We start from the raw sequence: 19,055 nt of genomic DNA, 5'->3' as shown, positions 1-19,055 counted from the left end.
TGCGCTCGCATGTGAAGCAGTCAAAAAGTAAAAGACGAAGGCATCAGTAACTTTAGGAATTTAGAGCGACGCTCTCTCTCTCTCTCTTCTTTGGAACCTCTCCTCCCCCCCCCCCGTATTGTCTTAATCAAGTGAGATGGTGTTTGTGGTGGCGTCAGAAACGTCCCCTCCGTTCGCAGCACAACAACATCTCGTTGTTCTCGCCCGCAATCGAGTGCTGCGCCAGCATGAACAGCAGACGTGTGTTAGTGCATACAAATAAACGGATTGTTTTCTTCACTTGCAGAGAAGATGGACACCGATCTGCTATCGACTCTGTAGGTGTAATGGGCGAAAGGGTGGGCTAACATGTCAATCCAAACCTGGAAATGACCGATCATGATACCAAGAAAGCATTCCCACTCCCTTCTTGACGTTCCTCCTCCTTCCAACATATATAGCTCGAAAGGACACAGATTTCTAGCCCACCAACTCTTCTTCTCCCTTTTGTTTCTTACGAAGGTGTTGGGATCGATGGCCATTCATGTCTGAGAAGCTGTGTAGTGGTTGTGTGTGAAGAACATGAAACATGAGGGTGGAAGAGGGACTCTTAGATCAGGAACAAGGCAACGTTCAAGTTGATTGGTGGGAGATGCCATCGAGAGAGAGAGAGAGAGAGAGAGAGAGAGAGAGAGAGAGAGGGGTAAAGTGAATAATAGAAATGGAATATTACGGTCAGACTCCCTTTAATCGTCTTGTCCACATCCACCATCCTTTTCCCCCACAATACCCTAATGCTGCACTCACTCTCTCTCTTTCTATCTCCTGGAACGATGAGGGATTCGATGAAAAGAGAAGGCGATAACATCACCTCCTATTCTCTAAGAAGCCACATGGGGACGAATCGGTGCACAAGGCTGCGGGAGCAACATCACCTCTTGTTGCCGCTGCTGCTCCCCCAGTCTGTCACCGTTCTTACCTTCGCTGCATCTGCAAGCAAGCATAATCCATCCTCTCTCTTTGGAATAATATATTGCTCGTCAAATCCTCTCCTTCGCTTTCTCCCTCATCACTTCACGCCCTGCGTTTGTTTCCTGGCAGCTGACACGCCTGACGTACCTCCTCAGACCATGGCGTCCAGCTGAGTACATGATCCCACCTGCATGGCACCGGAAAGATCAACCAATAAGCGTGCATGGCAGATGGGGCTGATGAGAAACAGCTGGTGGCAACCAGTTAATCCTCCATGTCCTCCCCTTCCCTTATCACGGCCTGGCATGCATACCTTGCCATCGACCGATATATTTAGGGTCTTACTCTCTGTTTCTATGCCATCCATTCTCTGTATTTGGCCTCGACGATGTCCACCGAGTTCCAAGACGCAATGCCTCCCCGTCCGCGTTATCACTTCAATCCTTCGGCTTTTCCACGACGATAATGCACGCTCTGAGCTAGAAAACAAAGTGAGATACGGCGGTACACTCGGGAGCATGAGGGCATGATAACAAGAGCTTCACTTTCATCATCCTGGCTGACTTGGTCACATATACGTCCAACCAACCTAAATAGCGGCACTTCTGACCTCAACTGTGCTCCGTTGTTACAAGATTTCTATATGAGGCGGTCAAAAAAGAGTCGTTACGTCGGTGTGGTTGCCTCAAGTAACACATTTTTTTACCCTCATATAATTTTTTTACCCTATAAAAGGTAGAATTACTGATCACCACACCTTAGCTTCCAATCATTTATGGGTAGCCCAATCAATTCAGAATATATAATAGACGGTAGCATTATCTGTACATATATGTAATAGTAGATTTATTGTGGTCTCCTGTTTTAGTTCTTGTCAGGGGGGTCATTTCTTGTGGGCACGACGGTGCGGCTTGTGGGTTCAACCAGGGGTGTGAGTGAAATGGTAAAAGCTATTGGAAGGAATCACTAAGTGGGGAGGGCGGCCTAAGTGAGGGATTGGTGGTGGTGTTTAGGGCTGGGCTTTGGCTGCCGGGATGGATGTGGCCGGCAGCCACCGGAAGCAAGGGAGGGGGCACTTCAATCGGCGGTGACAAGGGAGCTCGTGGAACGAGAGAGAGGGGGGAACAGGGAGAGTCGTCACGAAGCTCTCTCGTGGTCTTAAGCCCGAGTTGAAGAGGAAGAGAGAAGAAGGGGGAGACGAGTAGGCGGAGGAGCCGTTGTGGAGATCTGGCGGCGGAAAAGCCGGTGGACATGGATTTCGACGACCATGATGAGGGGGATGAGGAGATAGGCTTGCCGGTGGGGTCGAGTTACGACACAGTGATGGAGAATTTGGGTGGAGGAGGAGGAGAAGGAGGAGGAGCTAAGATGAGCGAAGGAGGGGAGTCGGTGGCGGCGACGGCCGGTGTGGCGGTGGGAGGTTCAGGACACCGGAAGGCGCACGGTGGCGGAAGCGGAGGAGGAGTGAGGTACAGGGAATGCTTGAAGAACCACGCTGTGGGGATCGGGGGGCATGCGGTGGACGGATGCAGGGAGTTCATGGCGGCGGGGGAGGAGGGGACTCTCGATGCCCTCAGCTGCGCGGCCTGTGGGTGCCACCGCAACTTTCACCGGAAGGACTCGGGGGGAAGCGGCGCCTGGGGAGGAGCCGCCGTTGGTGGTGGTGCAATGGAGGTCACCGGGTACCATCCTCAGTTCTCGCCCTATTACAGGACGCTGACGGGGTATCTGCACCACCCTCCCTACCCGCCGGCCACATTTGCGCAGCAGCATAGGCCGTCGCCGCTGGCGCTGCCCTCGACGTCGGGGGTTGGAGGGCACAGCAGGGAAGACCACGACGACGTGTCGAACCCGACGATGGGAGGCGGCGGAGGAGGCACGCGGGCCTCGGGATCGGGGGTGAGGAAGAGGTTTCGGACCAAGTTCACGCAAGAGCAGAAGGAGAAGATGCTGGCCTTCGCGGAGCGGCTGGGTTGGCGGATCCAGAAGCACGACGAGGCGGCGGTGCAGCAGTTCTGCGAGGAGACCTGCATCAAGCGGCACGTCCTCAAGGTGTGGATGCACAACAACAAGCACACCCTCGGTAAGAAACCCTAGAGCTTCCTTCTTTTCTCCAACCACTCCACACCATGACTTGTCGATCTTATTAGAGAATCGAGTTAGGGACTTCTTCTTTCTTTGGTTTATTCCTTTATGTCCCGCTAGCTAGCAGTTCTTATTTTTATCTTCTTCGTCGATTTATCTGCGTAGTGCTGTTGACTGCTGTTCCAGCTCCTTTGCGATGATTGTTGAATGGGGTGGTGGAGAAGTAAGATTGTTTGGTTTTGATCAATGTAGCTTTACTATGGAGAAGAATGTGAGTTCAGCAATAACACATGCTGGAACAGCAAGGAATAGAGGTGATCAGCTAGGAGAATGAGAGGGAGTGGGAAGAGATGCCCATAGTGTTACTGTTGGATTCATTCTCCAAGCTTATCTTCTTCTCCCTTGTGCTGATCTATTAACAACGACAAAGGGCGGACAGTACCAGTAGTTTTATGATCCCCCTTTAAACTGACTTAACCATGTTTTCCTTTTCCTGCATCCATAATACTGTAATGTAAGAATGAGAAGTTTCTGCAGTGGGGTGTATTCATGGAGAACGAATTGAATGAAGAGCCGCAGGAAATGTATTCCTTTACTCCCCCCTCGTCTTTAGTGGTTTAGCGTTCAGAGGCCGCCTCGGCCTTTCTGGTTTTACTCGCTGCCATTACTGTACAGTTCTACTCTCTCTCTCTCTCTCTCTCTCTCTCAGAGATGAGGTTCTTTACACCGTCAGGCGTTGGCAGCCACGAGCTGCAGCATGCTTGCATTTATTATGAGTACAGTATCGCCTTCTGATGCAATGCATGGTCTGATTCCTCGCCATTAACGCACACAGGTGTTTGTTGTTGGGAGGAGGCTCAGCATTTGTCGCCCTCCCACCGATTCCAAACCAAGTCCCACAGTACCACAGCACTGATGCATGTAGAGCTCATGCCGCATCTGCTTCTTCGTCTCTACCAAACAAAGCGAAAAGAAAAGATCCAATATTTCTTGTGACCTTCGACGAGGATACTGCTTCGTCTTTTCGATCACTCTTACCATCTTTTTACCATTTCTTTCTTTTGTTCAAGTTGGTCGAAGACCAAAAGAATTGAGAGAGAGAGAGGGGTGTGATCTCTGGGAGATTCGAAGAGTACAGCTTAGTGGGAAGCATGGGGCCGTTGAAGGTGATGCGGCTTCTACCATGGGGATATGATGAGTTATTAATGGCACTGGTGCATGTCGTCGGCGTTGGCACATTCCTGGGCCCATGCCGAACCCATCGGCCAGAGTAGAGCAGGAGAGGATGATGAGCTTATGGATCCGAGGCACTGGACCAGTAACGATGGACCACACACGCAGAGACGTAGGACACGGGAAGAAAAGAAGACCTCTGATCTGGCCTTTCATGGATTCGCCTGTGCCCCGCCTCCCAAGATCTGGACGCAGCTCTCCGATGACCTACACCATTAGCTCCGGGCGGAGCTAATGGTGATGCGGTTTCATACAAACACGAAGGCCATGTCGAGGATGCAAAACGCGTTGCGCAACTGCGGGATGTACTTGTGACAGACATGTTGATCCTTATCATATGACCAAGAAGTGATATCAAGTCGAGAATGCAGAATGCATTCTGCAGCTTCTGCAGGCAGTACTTACGACAGACACACTGATGCTTTTCATATGACAAAGGAGATGAAGAATGCAGGATGAGTTCTGCAATACAAGGGTGCAGCAATAGATGGCAGGGTCAATTTGCGGTCCCATGTACATACCTTTCAGATTGAGCATGATGTTCCAACTGACATGAAGCATGCATACTTTTCATTGTTCTTCTCCTCACAACTAAGTCCAACCAGAAGTTAAAAGCTTGATTAGAGGAGCAACACATTATTTCTTCATTCGGCATGATCATTAATGATTGCTTTATACTGCAAACATAATTATATTCAAAAACTTGGACATGAAAATTGAGATCCTCCACCCATGTCACTATCATTAACACCCATTTGCAACACTCAAGTCAATCACTCCTAACATTATTACTTTGTTTGAGTAAAAAATAATTTAAAATATAAATATCTAAATATCCAATTAACTTCTACATTAACAATATTTTCATATATATATATATATATATATATATATATATATATATATATATATATATATATATGTTTGCATGCGCGTGCGTGCACACACACATATATATATATATATATAATGAAAAATTAGCAAGTAAAGCTTTATCTCTCATAATTGTTTTCACCTGGGATGTTTGTTTTTCTATAAATACCAATTTTATCCTTATAAAATTTATGAACTGGTTCGGATCAAATCCCTGAAACCTCCTCCACCTCCGCCTCCGCCTCTCCCTTCCCCTCCATCTCCTCCATTCCTCCTTTTTGATCTGAATTAGATTAGATCATTTTCATCAGGAAAAAAAAATCAATCATGCCTTGGTTCTAATGTCATTTAACACAAAGAGTGAGAGACTTTTTATCCAAATAGAAAAAAGAGGTAGCCCAAATTAAAAATGATTATGAAGGACATCATCTGATAAAAAATAATAATAAATTTTTTTTCTAGTAAATTATATATAGAAATATAATTTTGCTTTATAGTTTTACCCAACTATCAAATATAAATTGAAAAGAAATAATCCTTATAGTTAATTTTTGGCTAATAATTAACTTATATTAAGGTATGATATTTTTGACCTATATCAAAAGAAGGGAAATGGGTTGAGACTGTCAAACATGATCGCCTACAACCTATTCCAAATACATTTCTTATGTTAATATCAAATCGTGTACCTCCTTAGGTCCATTGGTTTATATACAATAATTTAATGCAAAAGGTGTGGTTGCCTTTATGCGACGTCAAAAACATAATTTTACCAATCAAATCAAGATAGAATAATATATAACTTGTCACACATCCTTTTTTGTTTCATGTGAAGTCTACAAACTTTGAGACATGTGATAAATGTAATATATCTTAATCGTCCTATTATCGGGGATGTCTCAAACACAGTGCATAGCTAAATCACAAGCAGCCTAATTGATGCACACCTCAGGTGACTCCGTTAAATAAAATTAAGGGTATATGACCGATACAGTAAGGGTCAACAAGGGGAAAAAAATATAAGAACACAAGAGACAAAAGAATGGACATATCAAGGTTTTCCGATTTGATTAAAGTAGAGCTCAGATATACTCGGATGCTGCTGATGTAGCAAACAATGTCCTCGTGATTGATGCACTTTGGAGATAAAGAAGAATCATTTAATAAAGGGGATTTACATGTCTAGATTTACATGTCTATCCATTTAAGCTCAGAAATATCCTCTATATATATATATATATATATATATATATATATATATATATATATATATATATATATATATATATATATATATATATATATATATATATATATATGTATGCATGTATGTATGTATATTTGTCCGGTTAATATTCATAAAAAACTCAGATTAATCATGCTCCATTATAGTTAATATTAATTAGTTTGAATTAAAAAAATATTTTAAATATCTTAAATTATTATATAATATTATTTAGAGTTATATATTAAAATAATTATAAATTATTAAATAGTATAAAAATATAACATAAGGATACTTATATGCCATGTCACTATCTTGTCATTATAACATGAGGACACTTATATGTAATGTCATCATCTTACTATCTCAATACATTAACCAAAATATTGTGTGATCAGTGTAGCATCATAATTATAATAATTCGGACGATTTATGTACCGTTCAATATTTATATAAAATTATTTCTCATTAGAGAATCAGTTATAAAGACTTTCAAGTATATTGATTTATGGAAAACTCTTTAAGACTTTTGAATGGCTAATTATATTTCTTACTAATGTAAGAATCATTATAATTTTTGAGGGATAGGATACTGATTCAACTATATGTCCATTAAATAAATGATTAACTTCACAACCTAATCAAACTTTTGCTTTAAGACTATGTACATCAAGTTTTTAGGTTTGATCATAAAATATATGCCAAACTTAGATTTAGAGATATAAATATCAAAGCTACTTATTTTGAAAGGATATATGTATGCGTGTAATCTTGGCCTCATAATGGCGGTGGCCATTGTCTTATTGTCAGCATAATGCATGTAGGTCAGAGCAGGGGGGCTCAACCCAAAGCAAAGCATATGTGGAGGAGTTTGAGGCAACGTGGCATCACCATCATCCACCAGTCTTCTTCATATCCCCCATTCCCTTAACCAAAGGTGGGTTGAGGTTTTTTTTATATTATATATTAATTATTTTTTCTTTTTATTCATTGGAATTAATAATACTTAATCTTCCAAAAAAAATCACTGATTAAAAGTAGATTAAATCCCATAAAAAGGATGCCTGTAGTTATTTCATCTATACACTGTTCAATTAAACTTTGCTGTAGAACATATTGTCCAATCAATGTCGAAGGAAAAGTAAATAGCATATTTAACATGCATGTATTTATATAATTTCTCAATAATATATAGGTGCATTTTAAATATGAAATTTGTCTGGCATTCGAACTGTTTCATGCTCTGCCCACCAACAGTACATCGATCGAAAGCTCATTTCATTTCTTGGTGTCATAACTTTTTGCTGCTATATTGTTCACATCACCAGACCTTCATGGATCAGTATAATTGTCCTGCACGGCATGAGCTTTTACTGCCAAAGGTCAATTTTGTTGGAGGGATGCACAACGCAGCAGCTCTGCAAAAGACAGTCAAATTATGATCCTTTGTAGTCAACTTCATCGTGCCATTATGTTGTGGGCCCCACGCTGGTCCCATCTCCATGGGAAGGGCTTGTTCCCGAGCATGGTCAACCTGCAAGGAGATCTGGCAAAGCCTCACCCAAGAGAGGGGGGGGGGAGATAGAGAAGCGTTACGTGGACACTCATCCGTGGTGTGTCAAATCACAAGGGGATCCACAACACATGCCTCTCAAAAAATGGGCGATGTGAGAGGTTCCTGATTCCTACCACCATAGTTGTTTCCATTAGAACATAGATGTTTCATCTGCAGCAACTGTCTCGAACTTACAGAGAGAATGTGCAGGCTGTTTCCACGCATTGAGCCGTGTGTGTCGTAAGAGAGTGATAGAACAAATCTACATTCTGCAGACAGAAAAGTTTCCCTGTTACATGGATGAACAGAAAATGAGGGGTATTGGAGGGGTAGATCCACCACTTCAGATGCAAGAAAAGTGACCCGCCATTGGTAGAAACAAACAGGGAAAAAAGCTACAGAAAGACATAGCTGAAAGATTGAGATTGGTGAAGTAAACACAGCCATAGCCATGTATCCTTTGATCAGAAACAAAAATAGTTTACAATCCATGGAAGCAAGCAAAAATACATGAGAGAGTGCCCATGATCCTACAGCCTCGACAAGTCCAGATAACACCAAACATCCCATGTGATATCATTCTCCACTCCTTCATCAGCACCAAGGTATATCTGGCCTCCCTCCCCTTCGCTCTCTCTCTCTCTCTGGTGAACTCAGCTGTAACTTCTGCTCTGTGGGTAGCCTCTCTTGCGCTTAATCTTCATCTCTGTAAGTCTTCATGAGCTCAGCTGAAGAGTGTTCTCATCCTTTATGAGGTTGAAGCTGGTCTCTCCGCTTCGTGCTTAGCCCCTCACTTCTGAAGGTCTAAACTTTGTTGTGGCTCGGATCTTTGATATCTTGTTCTTCAGTAAGTTTCATCTCCAATCTTTTTCCCGGCAATTGTTCCAAGGTTATTGGCTAACTCTGGGCCGCCTCCTGCTGGTCTCTCGTTCTCAGCCCGACCATGTGGGAATCCGAGAGCGACGGCCGCGGCGGAGGGAGAGACCTTGAGCCTGACAAGCACGACGGCCTCAAGACCGATGGCTTCGAGCGCAGAGACCAGTCCTGGTACCTCTTGTACTTCGTTTCAGTAGCCTCTCGCGGTTGCTCCTTCAGTAGAGCTCGTGAGCTCCATGATTCGACCAACGTAATGACAAAAAGCCCATATGAAAATTCTGTACAGGTTTGTTTCCAGTGATATCCCCAGTGATTTGCTGGTTAAAGTGGGAGGTGTCAGCTTCCACCTGCACAAGGTTGTTCCCTTTCCTTTGTTATTTACTTGTAGTCTTGCATGTGTTCTGTATCCTCAACAAGATTCTTGCGGTGTTCGTAAGTATGCAATGACTTGACTAAGAATCTGCTTTGTTCTACTTCGATTCTCAAGTATCCTCTGCTCTCAAGGAGTGGAAGAATGAACAGAATCATATACGAGTCATCCCGGGAATCAGAACCAAGCCTGGTGGAATTGGATGATCTCCCGGGAGGCCCGGAAGCATTCGAACTGGCGGCCAAGTTTTGTTACGGCATAGCGGTGGATCTGACGGCCTCCAACATCTCCGGGCTGCGCTGCGCCGCGGAGTACCTGGAGATGACAGAGGACTTGGAGGAGGGCAACTTGATCTTCAAAACAGAAGCCTTCCTCAGCTACGTCGTCTTGTCCTCTTGGCGAGACTCGATCGTGGTGCTGAAGAGCTGCGAGAGCCTCTCGCCGTGGGCAGAGAACCTCCAGATCGTGCGACGGTGCAGCGAGTCCATCGCCTGGAAGGCCTGCGCCAATCCGAGAGGCATTCGGTGGGCGTACACCGGGAGGCCTGCGCGAGCTTCCAGCCCCAGGTGGAATGGTGACTCCAAGGAATCCAGCCCGAGCCGGAGCCAGCCGGTCCCCCCGGACTGGTGGTTCGAGGACGTGTCGATTCTCCGGATCGATCACTTCGTGCGAGTGGTCACTGCCATCAAGGTGAAGGGGATGAGGTTCGAGCTGATCGGCGCCGCGATCATGCACTACGCATCGAAGTGGTTGCCGGGGCTGACGAAAGAAGGGGCGCAGGGGGGCGAGGAGCCGTGGAGTCACCAAGGAGGACTGCATCTGATCGTCGCAGGAAGTGGCAGCAAGGATGACTTGTCGAGCGGTCAGATCCGAGAGCAGCGCATGGTGATCGAAAGCCTCATAAGCATAATTCCACCGCAGAAGGACTGCGTCACCTGCAGCTTCCTCCTCCGGTTGCTCAGACTAGCGAACATGCTGAAGGTGGCACCTGCGCTGGTGACGGAACTGGAGAAGCGAGTCGGCATGCAGCTGGAGCAGGCGACTCTGCCGGACCTTCTCATCCCTTCCTTCCATAAGAGCGAGACGCTGTACGATGTGGATTTGGTTCAGAGGCTGCTTGAGCACTTCCTGGTTCAAGAGCAAACAGAGTCTTCCAGCCCAGGCAGGGAGCCATACCCAGATAAGCACAGTTATGAGGCCAATCAAAGAGCCAGCGGACCCAATGCCAAGACCAGAGTTGCAAGACTGCTCGATAGCTATCTCACAGAGGTCTCCAGGGACAGGAACCTCTCCCTGACCAAGTTTCAGGTTCTGGCAGAAGCATTGCCGGAGTCCACCAGGACATGCGACGACGGGCTCTATCGAGCAGTCGACTCTTATCTCAAGGTATGAATCCTGAAACTGATATCTAACTCACTGCAATCAACATTTGTAATCTCCTCCATCGATGAGTTCATCTCTTGATTTGTCTGACCTTGATATCAATTAGGCACACCCGACGCTGACCGAGCACGAGAGGAAGAGGCTGTGCCGCGTGATGGACTGCCAGAAGCTGTCCATCGACGCCTGCATGCACGCGGCGCAAAACGAGCGCCTGCCGCTGCGAGTGGTGGTGCAGGTGCTCTTCTCCGAGCAAGTCAAGATAAGCAACGCCATCGCGAGCTCGTCGCTGAAGGAGGCGGTGGAGTCGCACTACCAGCCCGTGATCTCGGCACGGAGACAGCTACTGGAAGGGACGCCCCAGTCGTTCCAGGAAGGATGGGCGGCCGCCAAGAAGGACATCAACACGCTCAAGTTCGAGCTGGAAAGCATGAAGGCCAAGTACCTGGAGCTCCAGAACGACATGGACAACCTGCAGAGGCAGTTCGAGAAGATGTCGTCGACGAAGCCCAGCAAGCAGTCATCGTCGCCGTGGAGCACCGGGTGGAAGAAACTGAGCAAGCTGACCAAGATGACCAGCGAGGCGAACGAGCTCGGGGCTCCCATGCCGGGCACCGCAGCAACGGAGGCGACAAAGAAGGGACCAAGGAGATGGAGGAATTCAATCTCGTGAGTGGCTCCGGCATGACGATGAGCACGCGCAGCAGAGTGCCTTCCTTTCCTCTCTTCTTCCTGTTTGTGCCAGAACAGAGTCCAGAGTAGATGTTGAGGTGGTAGACAAAGCTTGGCTTTGCAGATGTTGTAATGCTGCATGCATGTAATAATGATGTTCATTATTCTGAATTTGTCTTGCAAATCAAAAGGAGAAGCAATGGATGAGTGCATTGAGAAGACGAGAGGTTCTAAGTCAGATTAGTCTGTGCATGAAACATCAGAGAAGGGATACAAGAAATTGACAGATAAATAGGCACTTAATGGTCCAAAATTGTAGTGGGAAGAATTAACTTTTCTGAACAGACTACAAATGCGATGGTGCTCAAAATCATCATGAAGAGGAAGAGAAGAAGAAATTGTTTATACTTTGCTGGAGACTCTGATACAATAACTCAAAAATATAAATATAGAGAATTAATTAGTAAAACTGGTTCTTAGTAACATGGTATTTCGATATATTGATCTCGATATCATGCTCTCTGAATTAATCGGCATAGATCTTTAAGATTTTTTCTTCTGCTCAGTTTTTCTCTCTGATTTCTTAAAAGACTCTTTGATATCTCGAAACCCATTGGTTTTCATATGATATTATTAATATCCTCTAATTAATCTAGAAAAAAAAATGATATTTGTAATCTTATTATTTTATAGTAAAAGATTGATCTTTATGATTTGCTTAATATTCAATTACTAATTTGATTAGCCTGTATTATTAGATTATTTATAATATATTCAGTATTAAATTATATATTATTTAATTATATAAAATTCTAATATTTATCGTTTCTATAGATTCAAAACTTTATATCTAATCTTTCACTAATATTTTATAGAGAGGAAAATTAAGCGCTTACGAGAGATAGAGAAGAGGTTATTAGATTGTGTATGACAGGGTCATAAAGGCAAAACTTCCGACAGACTTTTGAGATTATTGGGATAATTAGAGATTATCTCATATAGTTAATTATGATTAGTATGTTCTATATATTTTAAAAAGTAGTATTAGAGTTCCTATACTTACGAAGATGAAATATTTAACTCCAATTATCCATATATCGTTAACTTCGTAGATGAAAAAAATCGAATATGCAATAAAAATCACAAATGAAAATGATAAAAATATAATTTTATTATTTTTAAAATATAAATTTTACTAATTTCTTCTTTCTCTCTTTTCAAACTGCTCGTATATAGCTTATCTCATCTTTCTACTCGCTTGTCACACCCTATCTCACTTTGCTCGTTACACTTGCTTGCTCATAACACTAGCTTTCTCATAGTTGCGAGCGAACGAGGGGGGTGCAACGGGCGAGAAGTGGGTGAGATGGTGTGGCGGGCGAGTAGAAAGGCACGACAGACTACAGGCGAGCAATTTGGAATTGTGACAAAGCAATTTGGAAAGATAATGAAATTATATTTTTATCCCTTTTTATATGTGTGATTTTTTTCATGGACAAAGTTAACGCGTAAAAGGAATTGGGGTTAAATGTTTCACCTTCATAATTATAGGAACCTCGATACTATTTTTTAAAATATACAAATTAGGATGCTAATCATAACTATAGTGGGTACATATTATCCGAACAATTGTAATGATGTGACCTTTTGTCTAACAAGATGGTCATCATTATAAATTAAAAATTAAATAATTAAAATTGAGCATCATAACACTATCAGTTTGACATATACTAATTATTTATTAAAAAATAATTTTATTGACTTTAAATAATTATTAAAGCTTATTATAAATTATTTTTGGCACACTACTTTTTAACTTTCCATTTATGGAATCCTCCCAACTCCTTGTCTTCTTAGTACCAACTTAAGATCAGTGGGGCCCGGCCCATATGTAGTTTTTATTTGAATAGACCAAATTAGCTCCAAATCATTGACATCTCCTATAATTAAAAATAATGATGTCTGACTTAAAACGAGTTTTCCAAAATATGATTTATAATTGAATAAAAGTGATACCAAGAATTGAGTTGATGAGAGTTTCTGTCTCTCTTATCCTCTAACTAAAAATCTAAAAATAGAGTGTGAAATAGTAAAATGAGGTTGAAGAAAATAAATGCGTTATGAATGAAAGTCAATCACAAGCATATTAATTAATGATTTAAACTTCCAAAATTGAATCATAAGGAGCAAATTGGGCTCAATGAGACTTAATCGATGATGTTAGAATGGTTGGTTCACATATTCCTCCAGGAACTTTCAACCTCTCAAGACCTAAGCACAAAGGCAATTCAATTCCATAGAGCTTTAATTTGATGAGAAGATACATGATTTAAATAGAAAAAGGGATAAAGTTGGTAAACATGAGACCATAAATACATGACAAAGTTTGAAATCATATGTATATAAGCACATCATTAAAACACCTTTAGCATAAAAGATGGTGTTTACTTAATGTGAAGTCATACTTTGCATAAAAGATGGTGTTTTATGGTCTACAATAACTTCACATGATTTCTCTTGGTTATCTTATTTAATGATGATGTATTAACGGCTAAATTTCTTTTACTTATTGGCATTTCAATCAAGAGCTTAAATTAGTGGTGAAGATATATAGAACTTGATACTTAACACTTTAATTCTTCACCTCATGTAGCGTTATGACCTATGTACCGGATGATGATGATGATGATGATGATGATGATGATGATGGATTGGTATATTTTTGACTTTTAATTGTTCATCGTAAACTTATTATCGTAGGTCTAATAAATCGTGCATCGTAAACTCATATGAGTACAAGAAATCATCCTTATCATCGGAGTAGATTAATGATAAAAGAAGGAAGTATCATTTTTTATCCAAAAAAAAGAAAAAGAAAAAAAAAGTCTTAATAATTCTAGTACGGTTGGCCGATCAATTGGCCACACAAAATATATCTTAAAGATTCTATCAATTAAATAGTGATCAAGCAACAACACATTTCTTGTATATCATAGAAATGATAATCGTTAAGTTAGATTCAATTCGGATCTTCCTTACATTAGCTAGGAGTGTTGCAACTGTTCTACGTAAAATCTTATTAGGAGAGGAGACAATCTGATTAAAAATTATATCATTCCTTAGCACGTTAGATCCATGAAAGGCTAATAGCAATCAAAGCCTGAAGGTTTTGACCACACAAACTACTCTCATCAAGCCATTTATCATCCACCCAATCTACAAAGAAGGAAAAATTCACCACAAGCTTGGATTCAAAGAGATACCATAAAGAACATTAAAATAAACAAATGATCAATGGATTCAACAATAAAATCACAAAAGGGACAAGTGAGTACTACAAATATAAATCAAGACAAAAGATATGAAAATAAGAAGTTGATAATGTAAAAGTTTTTTTCTAAAATATTTTAATTCGAGGTAATACCGAGAGTTACCACAAACAACGTCACCAATCACTCTTAGTATCATTCATGATAGAGCATATATTTTTATTATCAATTATTATGTGATTATAGAAAAATTTTGATATCATAAGATAGGGTCAATAAAAAATCCAATAAATCAATATTCCATTATCGATTTACAAGAAGATTAGAAACTACAAGAGAATCATCCAAAACTCGTACAACACAAAAACTTTATATAAGAATACTTCATTTTAGAAATAAACACCAACTCTAACTTTATTTAAGAATACTGAATCTCTCATGAGGAAACAAGCTCATGAGAGATTCATATGATGTAAATTCTTAACCTCAAGACCCCATCAAACTTATGGAGAGTAATAATGTCCCAAAAAATAAACAAAGACCCCTATAATTGCCACTATTAGCCTAAAGAAAATTTCTAGTTTAACAATGCTATTAAGAATGATATTGGACATACAGGTCACATTTAAAGAATGAAGAGGCACAACATTAAGAATTGAATTAATCAAAATAACCCTCCTAGCTAGAGACAATAGGAAATCATGCTAAAGATTGAGTTTGTTAAGCACAAGTTCAACTAGGGTATTAATGGACGAGATCAGAATCCATCTAAGAACAGTAAGGGTACATAAATACTTTAAAAAGGAAGTTGTCATCTTTGATATTAAACAAGTTGTAAATTTTTCTTTCTTAAATCCTTGCAAGCATTATGATGGAAGAATATCTTAGACTTAGACAATAATATATTGATTAGTTAACAACTCATAAGACTTCAAAACCTCCATAATAATAAGATAAGATTTTCTTTTAGTAAAACAAAACAAGATGTTGTCCGCATACATTAAATGATAAATTTTAAAGAAAATTTTAAAATAGAAATGAGTGATTTTTTTTATTATCATAAGAATCATGAAGATGAAGAAATAATCATTGGGCTACAAAGGATATATAGGCAGGGCAAGAGGGAATCCCCCTAATAAATACCTTTTTGACCATAGAATAGAAAGAAAAAAGATATACTATCATTAATCGAGCATGCAAAGGAAAAGAAATATAAGATTTAATCCAATGAATAAACTTAGGTGGAAAGTTAATCAAATATAATATTCAAAGAATCATCTTTCAAGATAATCCGAGTCTTCTTCAAATCAATTTTAATAAGAATATAGAGATTCTTGCCCTTAGAATTATAGAAAGAGTAAATGATCTCCTGACTAACCAAATTGTTATCATGAATAAACCTAGTAGAGGGAGCTGACTATTCCATAGAGATGAGGGAGCATAGAGGACCCTTAAGCATATTAGTTAAAACCTTGGTCAAAATTCTGTAATTGATATTATACAAAGAATTCGATAACAAATTCTTAATGGGCTGTAGGCCAAAAGAGCATCTCAAACCGAGGTTAGTCAATCAAAAGTGAGTGAGTTCAAAGGATTGAACTTTATAAATTATTTATTGTCATCCTTAATGTCCAAAATAAACATATTATTAAATTTAAAATAATGAATAAAATTTACTCTTCTAGTTGAAACAACGACATGATAATACTTAGCATTAAGATCACCCTTGGATTTAGCCTTAAACCACCATCTAAGATTAATTTATCTGATAAAAGTAGAAAATTTATTATACAGACAAAAAAGTTGGATAGACTCATAATCAAATAAGATACCCCGGGCTTTCTTGGATTCCAGAAGACTCGCTTTCATTTGGGTAGATTTTTAGATATATTATGTATGAAAGAATAATATGTTAGGAGCATAATAAGCTTTCAAAATAAAACTCACAATTGGGCAGTGGTTAGAGGCATTATGGGGCAAATCTTGATCCTTAGAACTACCAAATAGATCAAGCCAAGTACAATTAGGTAAAACCTATTCCAACCTATTCATAACACATGCATAACCTCGTCTATTATTACATCAAGTAAATTTTGGACAAATGAAACTAAAACCGTGACGCTATTAATAAAACTATTAAAGCAATGGACAGAAGAAGAGGAGACTAAAAAATCACGAGCTTATCTCGAGAACTCAAAATTCAATTAAAATTTTCAGATAAAAACCATAGAAATTTATGAAGGTCAATCAAACTCAGCATTCCAAAGTCCATTTCGAATTGGAAGAGACACTTGCGTAAACACCAATAAACACATAGGAGGGGGAGGGGAGCACCGATGGAAATCACCACAACAGAGTTGTAGAAAGCAAAACAATTCCTCCCGAAGCTCCAACAATCGATAGAGTACTAGATTACCAATCTTGGTTTGATAGTTATGGAAGCCTAAGACCTCTTCCCCAGTGTAAGCCAAAGCAGGTGAGACAACTTGTCCGAGGATGGAGGAACACCACAATTTAAACCATATCAAGAGAAGAGATGTATCATGATTTCAATTTTCTATTCCAATTCGGACGGTTCCCATTGGGGTTCCGATTTAAATCATTAATTTTTTATTTTTATTAATTTAAATTAAATATAATTTAGAAAAGTAAAAATTATCGATTCAATTTGAAATTGATAAACCGATTGGATTTGATTTGAAAATCGATAAACCGTTCGATCGGCTCAGCTTCAATTTTAATCGAATTTAATTTGAACCCAAACTATGATAAGAGCTACGAGAAAGGCTCAACATTAATATCATGAGATTTTTCGAAGGCAGATTGTGCAGGTCTCAAAACATTTAAACGATGCTGACTAACTTGCACATATCTTTAGTACTAAGCACGATTTTCGAAACCCGCGAGGGAAACGTTGCAGGCTCAGCATTAAATATTAGGATCCTTACACCAATAAAAATAAAATATTTATTCTTAAATTTTCATATTGTCGCATGCACAAATGAAAAAAAATAAAAAAAATTATATTTTATTATCTTTTAAATTATTAATTTTATATAAATTTTTCGTCTTGATCGATTTACTCCTCTCCTCCGTCCAACCAGCTTGCTCGAGCCAAGTAGGTGTGACGAGCAAGTAGAGGAGGTTGAGTAGGTATAATTCGTAGAGTTGATGGAGTACAAAGTGACAGACTTCAAGGTGGGGATTTACAACACCATGGCATTGACAAGCCCTTCGACGAGGTGTAAGGATCCTAGTGCATGCGTTCTCGCCGTAGAGTAGTCATTTGCACCTGGATGCAATGGAGCGGTGGATGGTGGACTTTGGGAAGGAGGAGTTACAGGTAGCGTGAACCTATCAATAGATGAGTGGGCACGGCATGCATCCATACACTTAGTTCTTATACTTTAAAAAAATATATTTTAAAAAATAGTATTCGGGTCCTTATACTTGTGAAAATAAAATATTTAATCTCAATTCTCCTTACGTCATTAGCTTCGTCGATGAAAAAAAAGCGCACATGTTGTCACGTGTAAAAAGACAATGAAAAATATAAAAATATAATTTTATTATCTTTTAAATTATTAATTTTATATAAACTTTTCGTCTTGATCGATTTCCTCCTCTCCTCCTCTTTCCAACCAGCTCGCCTGTAGCGAGCGGGTGCAACGGGCGAGGGGGCATGCAAACGCGACGAGCAACGAGCGAGTAGAGGAGCAGAGGTGTAATTCATGGAGTTGATGGAGTACAAAGTGGCGGACTTCAAGGTGGGGTTTTATAGTAGTGACCACGGTGATGGCAAGCCCTTCCACGGGGTGTTGAGGATCTTGGCCCACGCATTCTCATCGGAGAGTGGTAGTCTACACCTAGACACGACGGAGTTATGGGTGGTGGGTACTCAACTTCGGGAAGGAGGAGTTACATGTGGCGATGGACTTATCGATGGATGAGTAGGTGTGGCGAGCAAGTAAATGAGGGAAGGAGGTGCAGTTCATGGAGTCGGTAGAATATGAAGTGGCAGACGTCAAGATGGGGTTTTATAATAGTAATCACGGCAACGACGAGCCCTTCAATGGGGTTTTGGGGATCCTAGCCCACGCATTCTCATCGTAAAGCAATAGTCTGCACTTGGATGTAGTAGAGCAGTGGGTGGTAGACTTCGGAAAGGAGGAGTTACAAGTGGCAATGGACAGTGGGTGTGGTGAGCGACAGGTGAGTAGGTTGGAAAAAGGAGGGGACGAGAAAATCGATTAAAACAAGAAGTTTATATAAAATTAATAATTTAAAAGATAATAAAATTATATTTTTAATCTATTTTATTCGTGTCCTTTTTGTAAATGATAACATATTTAATTTTTTTCGTGGACAAAATTAACAACATAAGGAGAATCGAGGTTAAATGTATCAGTTTCATAAGTGTAAGGATCCCAATGCTACCTTTTAAAGTATAGGGATTGGGATATTAATCATAATTAACTTAAGATAATTTGTAATTACCCTGGGTAGGGGTTTCTGTAGTACTCAGGACCTCTGACCTACCATCATCAATGCTTCATCCCTCTACCT

General features: G+C 40.5%; 2 protein-coding genes across 11 annotated transcripts; both read left to right on the top strand.

The window, feature by feature from the left end:
• Nucleotides 1–1,853: 1,853 nt before the first annotated feature.
• Nucleotides 1,854–4,842, top strand: LOC135584567 (zinc-finger homeodomain protein 2-like). Of its 5 annotated transcripts, none has more exons than XM_065100235.1 (2): nt 1,854–3,034; nt 3,872–4,842. In XM_065100235.1, exons 1-2 carry the CDS (start codon nt 2,203–2,205, stop codon nt 4,030–4,032), a joined length of 993 nt encoding a protein of 330 aa, XP_064956307.1. In that variant the 5' UTR covers nt 1,854–2,202; the 3' UTR covers nt 4,033–4,842. The 5 variants fall into 5 exon arrangements, with proteins under 5 accessions (XP_064956307.1, XP_064956311.1, XP_064956309.1 ...); XM_065100239.1 differs by lacking the exon at nt 3,872–4,842 and adding an exon at nt 3,223–3,631 and having other exon boundaries at nt 1,860–3,034; XM_065100237.1 differs by lacking the exon at nt 3,872–4,842 and adding an exon at nt 3,289–3,631 and having other exon boundaries at nt 1,861–3,034.
• A 3,569-nt stretch (nt 4,843–8,411) lies between these two features.
• Nucleotides 8,412–11,441, top strand: LOC103979290 (root phototropism protein 3). Of its 6 annotated transcripts, none has more exons than XM_009395378.3 (6): nt 8,412–8,595; nt 8,685–8,769; nt 8,859–8,969; nt 9,085–9,154; nt 9,286–10,554; nt 10,658–11,441. In XM_009395378.3, exons 3-6 carry the CDS (start codon nt 8,866–8,868, stop codon nt 11,219–11,221), a joined length of 2,007 nt encoding a protein of 668 aa, XP_009393653.2. In that variant the 5' UTR covers nt 8,412–8,595; nt 8,685–8,769; nt 8,859–8,865; the 3' UTR covers nt 11,222–11,441. The 6 variants fall into 6 exon arrangements, with proteins under 6 accessions (XP_009393653.2, XP_009393654.2, XP_009393652.2 ...); XM_009395379.3 differs by having other exon boundaries at nt 8,417–8,527; XM_009395377.3 differs by having other exon boundaries at nt 8,417–8,527; nt 8,678–8,769.
• The last annotated feature ends 7,614 nt before the right edge of the window (nt 11,442–19,055 follow it).

This window comes from Musa acuminata, chromosome BXJ2-3 (genome assembly GCF_036884655.1).
Source record: "Musa acuminata AAA Group cultivar baxijiao chromosome BXJ2-3, Cavendish_Baxijiao_AAA, whole genome shotgun sequence".
Lineage (NCBI taxonomy): Eukaryota > Viridiplantae > Streptophyta > Magnoliopsida > Zingiberales > Musaceae > Musa > Musa acuminata.
The sequence above is the reverse complement of the archived record's forward strand: the minus strand, read 5'-3'. Positions and strand labels throughout refer to the sequence as shown.

Bases quoted from the DNA above. Each gene is read 5' to 3' on its own strand.
- LOC135584567 (XM_065100235.1), top strand. From the start codon at position 2,203: ATGGATTTCGACGACCATGATGAGGGGGATGAGGAGATAGGCTTGCCG. The intron at 3,035-3,871 runs GTAAGAAACCCT...TAACGCACACAG, and splicing joins CAACAACAAGCACACCCTCG to GTGTTTGTTGTTGGGAGGAG.
- LOC103979290 (XM_009395378.3), top strand. From the start codon at position 8,866: ATGTGGGAATCCGAGAGCGACGGCCGCGGCGGAGGGAGAGACCTTGAG. The intron at 8,970-9,084 runs GTACCTCTTGTA...AATTCTGTACAG, and splicing joins GAGCGCAGAGACCAGTCCTG to GTTTGTTTCCAGTGATATCC. The intron at 9,155-9,285 runs GTTGTTCCCTTT...TCGATTCTCAAG, and splicing joins TCAGCTTCCACCTGCACAAG to TATCCTCTGCTCTCAAGGAG.